The sequence below is a fragment of the Equus quagga genome, chromosome 13 (genome assembly GCF_021613505.1).
Source record: "Equus quagga isolate Etosha38 chromosome 13, UCLA_HA_Equagga_1.0, whole genome shotgun sequence".
NCBI lineage: Eukaryota > Metazoa > Chordata > Mammalia > Perissodactyla > Equidae > Equus > Equus quagga.
The window spans coordinates 10,498,721-10,507,404 of record NC_060279.1 but is presented as its reverse complement, the minus strand read 5'-3'; the positions used below and the strand labels follow the sequence as shown (position 1 = coordinate 10,507,404).

The 8,684-nt window shown below is 44.9% G+C and overlaps 1 protein-coding gene across 1 annotated transcript; it reads left to right on the top strand.

Annotated features, from left to right (window-relative positions):
• Positions 1–1,393: 1,393 nt before the first annotated feature.
• MRPS14 (mitochondrial ribosomal protein S14) lies at positions 1,394–8,359 on the top strand. Its single transcript, XM_046680308.1, has 3 exons — positions 1,394–1,480; positions 5,963–6,121; positions 7,904–8,359. The coding sequence occupies exons 1-3, from the start codon at positions 1,418–1,420 to the stop codon at positions 8,084–8,086; spliced, it is 405 nt and encodes a 134-aa protein (XP_046536264.1). The 5' UTR covers positions 1,394–1,417; the 3' UTR covers positions 8,087–8,359.
• Positions 8,360–8,684: the final 325 nt, after the last annotated feature.

Here is an 8,684-nt window from a genome sequence, read left to right as displayed (position 1 = left end):
AAGTTTTGGTTTGGGAAGACAAAAATGTTCTGGACATGGATGGTGGTGATGGTTGTACAACATGAATGTACTTAATGCCACTGAACTCTTACACTTAAAAATTGTTGAGATGGTAAATTTTATGTTATGTATACTTTACCACAATTTTTTAAAAAGTTACTAGTGCTGTTTAAAGATGCTTTCAGAATTAGTTTTACAGAAAGAAGCAAAAGGCCACTGTGCACAAAGCTGGCTCACCCATTTTGTAAGCCGATTACAGAAAATGACCCTCAATTGTGGGGAGGGAGAGAAAGGCATTACATGGACTAGAATTAGGAATAGATGCCTGCCTGACACTGGTCCAGGAGTGTTCTGATTCTACCATGACAGGGGCTCATGTTGTCCTTTCCTGCTAGCTGGCCTCAGTCAACCCCTCTCCAGTCCGTTAAACGGGTTCCAATAAACTTGAGCCTCTAAAGAAAGGAGTTTGCCTTTAGCTTCTCTTCCCAGAAGGCTTCTTGTTCAACAACACAGACGTAAATAGCACATGGGCATCTCCTCACTTCATTCATCAACACGTCTAAGATACAGGTCTTTGCCAAGCTAATACATACTCCTCGATACACTTCTACCAGAACAGTAGGTGGGTGGTACTTATCTTACATCCATACAAAGGAAAGGGGCCCCCTCAAAGGGTTCTGCTATAAAGATGATCTGAAAGTTCCCTGCATTATAAACTGAAAGCAGTTTTTAAATGGCAATGCTCCCCTGGCCCAAAAACCAAACTGTTTTAAGCGCTTTTCACCTAAAACTCAATACAGAATATATGTTTAAAATAATATATATTTTATATCTATTACATATAATAGATATATAACCCTACACATATAAACAGTAAGTATCTTTATCATCACCACTATCAATGTGATCATTATCACTACTACAGTGGAGAAAAACAAGAGATTTGCAAAAACTACAGGAGAGATGACAGAGAAAGACGAGTTGGCAACAATTCTGGGTTTCTGGCAAGCGGCACCCTAAACTGAATGGAGGACAGAGGAGGAGGAGGAGCAGGTTGAGCGAGACCGAGGACTTCGGGGCAGAGAAAATGGTAACGAGGAACCGGTAGGTGCGGGGGCGGAAGGAAAGGAGGCGAGTCGGTAGGCAGGTAGTTTACAGGATGTACAAAGTAGACGGAAAGGGAGCAACGTGAAGAACGTCACCCCTCAGCAAAGGCATCGAAGCTGCTCTCCCAGGTTCTTCACTTGCTCAACTTCCGTTAAATATCGCGAGAACGCAAATCCAACAACTAACTCTCCTTCCAATAGGCTAAAGACCCGCCCACCGCCCGCCCCGCCCCTCCCCGCCCCCTGCGGCCCAGGCCCCGCCCCTCCGTCCTCCCCACATCCGGCAGTGTCAATAAAGTTGCAGCGGTTTAATGCTTGCGGCGGACAATATGGCGGCCTCCATGCTGAGCTCTTTGCTGCGGACCGTCCGGCAGGTCAGGCCCGCGCCTTTACCCTCATGCCCACCGCCCCTCTGTATCTCCAAACCTGCGGGTCCCCCAGTGCTCTGCCACCTGTAGCGTCCAGTGCAGACCCGTCCCAGGGGTCCCTCCGCCCGCTTCCTTCCCCCGGCCTGGTTCGGGGGAGGTCCGAGCCGCAGATGTAAGTTTGGGAGTCATAAACGTAGTATAACTGACTGGCCTGGAAAGCTGCAGATGGACTCCGCTTAGTAAGGAAGTGAGTGTCGGTGGAGGGGAGAAGGGGCCCGAGGATTGAGGCCCTGGCGACTCCAGCATTAGGAGATGAGAGCCAAGCAAAGGAGACTTGAAAGGAGCTCAGCGTGGGGGGAGGAAAGCCAGGAGAGCGTGGTGGCCTGGAAACAGGCATAACACAGTTTCAAGGAGCAGGGAGTGGTCCCCTCTGCGCAGAGTTGACAGGTCAAGCAAAAGAAAGGCTGAGAGTTGGCTATTGGCTTTAGCAGCGTGGAGGTCGTTGGGACCTCGATCATAGCAGTCCTATGGCGTGGTAGGAGGAAAGCGTTCAAGAGAGAATAGGAGGAAAGAAATTGGAGACAAGGGGTATAGATAAGCCCTTTTTTTGCTGCAAAGGGAAGCAGAAAAGTGGGTCAATAGCTCCAGGAGAAGGTGGGTTAAGAGTGGGTGTTTTGTGATGGTGTTTTTTTTTTAACGTGACAGAAGTAACTGCATGTTTTTGTGTTAGAGGGAAAGATCCTGTAGAGCAGGAAAAATCGATGATGTGGGAGAAGGAAGAATTGCTGGAGCTGTAGGCTTGTGCAGGCAAGAGGTGATGGGTCTCATGTGCAGTTGTTGGTCTTAGGAACGTGGGCAGTTTACCTGTAGCAGCGTTGCCCAACAGAAAGATAATGCCAACCACATGTGTAATTTAAAATTTTCTATCAGCCACCTTAAGAAAGTAAAAAGAAACAGATGGAATAATTTTAATAAAATATTTTATTTAACTCAGTATAGCCAAAATATTGTTATTTCAAACATATCTGTAAAAGGTATGTATGAGATATTGACATTTTTTTCATACTAGAGCTTCAAAATCCGGTCTGTATTTTACACTTACAGCACATCTCTGGATGCTAAGTTTTCCACCATTAAAGTGGAAAATGTAGTCTTACCAAAACAATAAAGTTGTTTAATGTTTACTCTGCTTCAGTTTAAATTTTTTAAATAATTAAAATTAAATAAAATTGAGAATTACATTCCCCAGTTGCACTAGTTGCATTTCAAGTGCTTCCTAGCCGTATGTGGTAAGTGGCTTCTGTGGTAAGTGGCTTCTGTCGTACAGAGCAGATCTTTGATCACGGCAGGGAATGGGGAGCATATGATTACAGACGCTCAGAAGTGGGTAGATGTAGTTAGTGGGAGTTTATGGAAAGCTCTTCATATTGCTTCTAATTTCATAATTAAAGAGAAAGTGGAGTTGAGGCCAGGAAATTGAGGATGTACAAAAGACAGCATTGTATTTATGGACCATGGAATTCAGGCTGGGTAAGGGGGTGACGGGAAATCAGAAGCTGAGAGACAGTGAAAAGCTGCTAGGATCAAGGGATTAAACGTTCCAACGGGCTTGTTTTGGGGGTGTTAGAGGAACAAGCTACAACGAAGTGATAGAGAATGAGATACACAAACTGAGCTAATAGGAAGCTTGCACTGATGGTAGTAAAAGACCTAGCGCAGGGAGGTGAGTAGGTAAAGAAGAGTGGAGTACACAAATCTCTGGAGGAGAGGAGCTCAAGGAAGGAACGATCAGGGTATAACTGCCTGTATGGTGAGATCACCAGGAATAAGACAAGAAGAATATTACAGAGAATGGCAATGAGCCAGGATCTAAATTCAGTGACAAATGAAAGGGGGTTGGGGGGGGCTGTGGTCGATGACGGCAACAGTGAGGGGTGGTGGGAGGTATAGCTCAGTGGCACGAGAGTCAGAGCTGCCTTTCGGGAAGGAAGGAGGCTCTGGAAGCTGCAGTGAAGAGCGAGGAATACACCTCCCTACCTCCACGGCCAGTTGTGGGAGGAAAAAGAGCTCCAGGAGAAGCTCTCAGGAGGGGTTCAGGGTTCACCTAGAGCAAAACTCTGAAGGGACGTTAAGAGAAGAGGTTGAGGATTGAGAAGATTTTGATGATGGTAGACCATGAGCTGAAGAGGAGCCAGTGGAAGAGTTTTAGGAGATGAGGAGGGTGAGAGGGAGGGCAGGATAGGATGTGTACGGAACGGAATAGAATGCAATCTTAGTATATAAAGCGCTGTTAGAAACTGAGACGAAAATACAGTATGGTGGAAGTGTGGGCAAGGCACAAAATATTCACAGAAGAAATAAGACAGTAGACCAATAAATGCTTTATTTTAAAAGTATATTACTTTTATAGTCAGAAAAAAATTTATACAAAAAGGAATGAAAGATTTAAAAAAAAAAAGAAACCCATTAGGAGATAGTAGAGAGGAAGTTGATTGGGAATAGTTTGAAAAAGAATTGAAGGAAAAAATATTTAATTTTGTTTTCTAAGTCTCAACTTTCAGTTTCGTAGGTGAAAGCAATCCTTGCGTTGTCCCTCAACGTGAATTGTTTCTTTCAGCCAGAATGATCCCCGCTGGTCTCATGAATGTCTCTTGTTCATTTCCTCCTTTGGTTTGGACAGACTTCACCTCTCCCCTCCCCTGCCCCCCCCGTATGAAAATTCTGTCGGTCCTTCAAAGCCTTGCTGAAGCCCCCTTTTGCGTGACACTTATTTTCAGCCACAGTGACCACGATACTCATTTGACTCCATCATGTGTCAAAGTGATATTGAAATTCCACTGGTGCTTGTCTTATTTCCGAAAGGTGGTTGTAGGATTGTTGTATTTCCCCAGGAGACTTTCAGCCTCGAAGGTGCTAGTGTACTAGTATAGTGTTCTCATGTTCAGTTTTCATTCTGTGTAATGCACTGCATACATTTCTTCTGTAGACAGCTGTTATAGGAAGCCATCGTTATTTTCTAGAGCTGCAACTTAGTTAACATGTAGTGTTTGCTCTGGTTTGGGAGAGACTTGATCTTCTCGTGGCCTGTACTCTGCCTGTGCTGTCAGAACTGTAAACTGTCACCGGGTAAACCTGTGACACTAAGGAGCCTCTGTGTCTTATTACTGGACAACTAGTGCTAAGAAATATCAGGTCAATAATAATTTCAGAGTACCCTTTGACCTGGCAGTTCTGCTTCTGAGAATTTATCCTGCTGATATCTAGGAATATATATGAAGTGACTTATGTAAGAGGTTATCCACTGCAGCTCTTGTTTGTAATTATAAATGTGAGCGATGGTCTAGCTGTCCGCCACTGGTCGCAGGTTAAATAAATTACGATGCATAAGAAATCATTTCCTTCTACCCTTCTAAGTTCTCAGCTGTGGCCCCTGTGACAGAAGACAGATTAACAAGAGAAGAGCATACAAATTTATAAGTTTTACGTGACACAGGAGCCTTCATAAGGAAATGAAGACCCAAAGAAGTGGTTAGACCTGGGTGTTTTTACGCTAGGTGTGATGGCGAGTGGAAGGCATGGGGAAATGTGCTAGGACGAAAGGCATGGGCTAAGGGTAGAAACCTGGGGAGGCTTAGCAAGGCCTGTTTGCTCAGATCCTCTCAGTGTCCCCATCTTCAGAGACAAGGATGCTCCTTTCCCCCGGACACAGTGGGGGCGCGTCTCCTGGGAGGGGCTTATTACCCCTTCCGGGAAAGGTCAGAAAGCCCTTCCTGCACCTGCCATTTCGCAGATCCTTATGCTCGAAATAGTCAGTAGGCCACTAGGCCACGGTGCCATATTTTGAGGTATGTCCTGAACTGTCACATCCATACAAGTGGAGTATAAAGGAAATGAGGAAGCTTTGTAACATACAGATATGGAAAGATCTTCAAGAAATATTATTAAATGCGAAAAAAGGGGGAGGGGATGAAACAGGGCAGAGGGAGTGAATACGTGTATTAGTATAGACAAAAATCTCTGGAAGGATACATGAGAGAGGAGTAACAGTGGATGCTTTTGGAAGTAGGGGGTGGCTACTGGGCAGGTGAGGGATGAGGTGGGAGGGAGACTCTGCTGTATGTCTTTTTATACTTTTTTGATTTTTTTTTAAAGGTTGGCACTTGAGCTAACATCTGTTGCCAATCTTCCTTTTCTTTTTCTTCTCCCCGGCCCCCAGTACATAGTGGTATATTCTAGTGGTAGGTCCTTCTGGCTCTGCTAGGTGGGATGCCGCCTCAGCATGGCTTGATGAGCGGTGCTAGGTCTGTGCCCAGGATCTGAACCAGCAAAACCCTGGGCCGCTGAAGTGGGGCATGCAAACTGAACCACTTGGCCACGGGGTCAGCCCCATTGGTCACAAATAGTGACTAAAAGAGGATCGCAGGATGGAGAACACTGGCAGAGCCTGGGTCTGACTGTCCTTCGCTGTTCCTTGTCTCCATCTCTTAGATGGTTCCTTCATCAGCTTCAGGCCAGGTTCGAGGTTACTATGTGAACTGGAGAATGTTGCGTGATGTGAAGAGGCGAAGAATGGCCTATGAATATGCAGATGAGAGGCTGCGGATCAATTCGCTCAGGAAGAACACCATTTTGCCAAAAGACCTTCAGGTTCGCTAATCAAGATGAGTCCCTATCTACCACAAGATCATTAACTCAGATCAGATCACTTTTGATGCTGTTTGTTGTGATTTAGTATTAATATAATTTCTGGAGAATATGATCAAATATTCCCAGTTGACATAAATGAATACCCTAGAAACTGATTTTGGTGAGTTTCAGATTAAAGAGAATTTTTCATTCCTAACTAGCCTTTTCACCATTTCGTTAGGCGATCCTTGGAAAGGCCTGGTGCATGCTAACACATGGAAATTAGGCAGTTACTTTAACCTGAGGTCTCTCCCCACCTCATCCCAACCTTTCACCTTGCAGGGCATTGGGAGGCCTTGCTGATGCACGGGGCCGTGTGCCTTGACGTGGCCTACCCTGTTCGTTACCCAGGGTCATTCCTAGCCTGCCTGTCTGAGCTCCCTTGCTCACCTCTGTGTGCTGAGGTGGCTTCCATTTAGGTTGACTTTCTCGTCACACTCCTTAACTCGAGTAAGAAGATGTCAGCCCTGTTTGGCTTCCTGAAGCATAAGGTCCTGCGCATAACTGGTGACATAGATACCTGCATTCAAGAGTCTCTTCAGGGAATATAACTCAGACTCAAGGCTGCTCAACTTATAAAAAGTTCAGAGGCAAAAAAAAGGTTTATAGAAGCTGGCAGAGTAATATACAGGCCATTCACTACTATGGATTCTTTTAAATCTTGTCTAGACTGAGCCAGATGAGCAGAAAATTGAGTGCCCTGGACCACTCTTTTATGGCTTTACTGCAATGGCATTCAGCTACCTGCCTGTATTTAGGTAGTAACGGGAAGTGGTCCCTGAGGAACTCAGCTTGGGATGTCAGGATGTCATGGAGGACATTGTTTATAAAGACCCCCAGGAATGTCTCCTGTCTGAGACCAGTGATGGCTGTGCAGAGGCTGTGAGTGCCAGGAACTGATGGTGGCTCTATGTTGCCTGCCAAGTAGCTTACAAGTCAGATTTATGTCCCAGTTCTAACACATCTACAGGCTTTCACAGTGCGTTGTCTCCTTTGCCCCAATTTCCTCATTTGTAAACTGCCTTAAATGCATTCACATATTTTCCAAATGACTTCAACAAGAATATAGGTGGCGGCCCTATTCATTATGGCTCAAAGCTTGAAACTGCCCAGATGCCCATCAGCTGTGGACTGGATAACTGAGTTATGTTATATTCACACATGAAAATCACCACCAGTGAGAATGAACAAATTATGACACGTGCAGCGGCATGGCTGCATCTCACAGCATATTGCTGAATGAACAAAGTCAAACAGAAATTAATAAAAAGAATGCATACTTTATGGTTACATAAAATCCAGGACAAGAAAAGTCATCTGTGGTGTTAGTAATCAGGTGAGCTATTGGCCAGGTCAGTGACTGAAAGGGGGCATAGGCTGGGCTGGGGGCACTGAGGATGTTCTGTCTCTGAATCTAGGTGCTGATACACAGCTATGTGCTGTGTGTGAGAAGTTACTGAGCTTTACAAACTTGTGGCTTGAGGATTCTCATTTATCTATGTAAAGTTTCAACTAAATTTTTAACAGTTCATATCGGGAGCATGTCAGACATTTCTGTCACTTTTCTCGTCTACTTGTTTCTACTCAGAGGTTAAGGTTCACTACTGTGTCCTGGGTTCTTTGGCCAAACTCTGGTTATGTTAGTGAATCCAGCCATTTGCTCTCTTCCGCTAAGCATTGGCTTAAGCATCTGGAATAAATAAATGCATACGATCTGTGTAATAATGTTGTGACTTCCCTTAGGACGTGGCTGATGAAGAAATTGCTGCCCTTCCCCGGGATAGCTGTCCGGTCAGAATCAGAAATCGGTGTGTTATGACGTCCCGTCCGCGTGGTGTAAAGCGGCGCTGGAGGCTTAGTCGTATTGTGTTCCGTCACTTAGCCGACCACGGGCAGCTGTCTGGGGTCCAGCGAGCAATGTGGTAAAAAGCTCCAGAACCTGCTGAGCTTGCTGGGAACCTGTCCTGGCGGGAAGAGACTTTTCTGGTAGACAAAATCCTAGTGTTTATAGGATCCACTAGGAGTCTAGTTTACCTGATGCTGTCTGTAGTTAAATTACTTTTAAATGTTAAACGAAGAAGTTTGGATCTCTATCAGTGAATTCTGGCTGTCAGTGAATTTATCTTTTCTCTTGGACTCATACTGTTCCCATGCATGGTGCAAAGAGCAGAGTAATAAAAAATATTTTCTGTGAAAGTATGCTCCATATGCTTGCCTTTTCCTTCGAGTTTAATCGTTTAGTAACATACAGGGGTTTCTGTATTTTTTAAGGGCATTATTTCATAAAGCAGTATCATCTTCTAGTCAATCCAACTCACTGACGTGTGGCTCCACTATGGCAATTTTGAATCTTGGGCCAGCTGCCCTGACCTGCAGAGCTCACCTGACTATTCGTTTCCTGGTAGAGAAACAATGCCTTGGAGGGTAAAGCTGATGTTCTGGGTTCTCTAACTAACGCTCAATTTGTGTGATGGCTGAAGAAAAGGCAGAACCGCTAAGTATTTTCTTGTTCCATCTTCAAGGA

Bases quoted from the DNA above. Each gene is read 5' to 3' on its own strand.
- MRPS14 (XM_046680308.1), top strand. From the start codon at position 1,418: ATGCTTGCGGCGGACAATATGGCGGCCTCCATGCTGAGCTCTTTGCTG. The intron at 1,481-5,962 runs GTCAGGCCCGCG...TCCATCTCTTAG, and splicing joins TGCTGCGGACCGTCCGGCAG to ATGGTTCCTTCATCAGCTTC. The intron at 6,122-7,903 runs GTTCGCTAATCA...GACTTCCCTTAG, and splicing joins TTTTGCCAAAAGACCTTCAG to GACGTGGCTGATGAAGAAAT.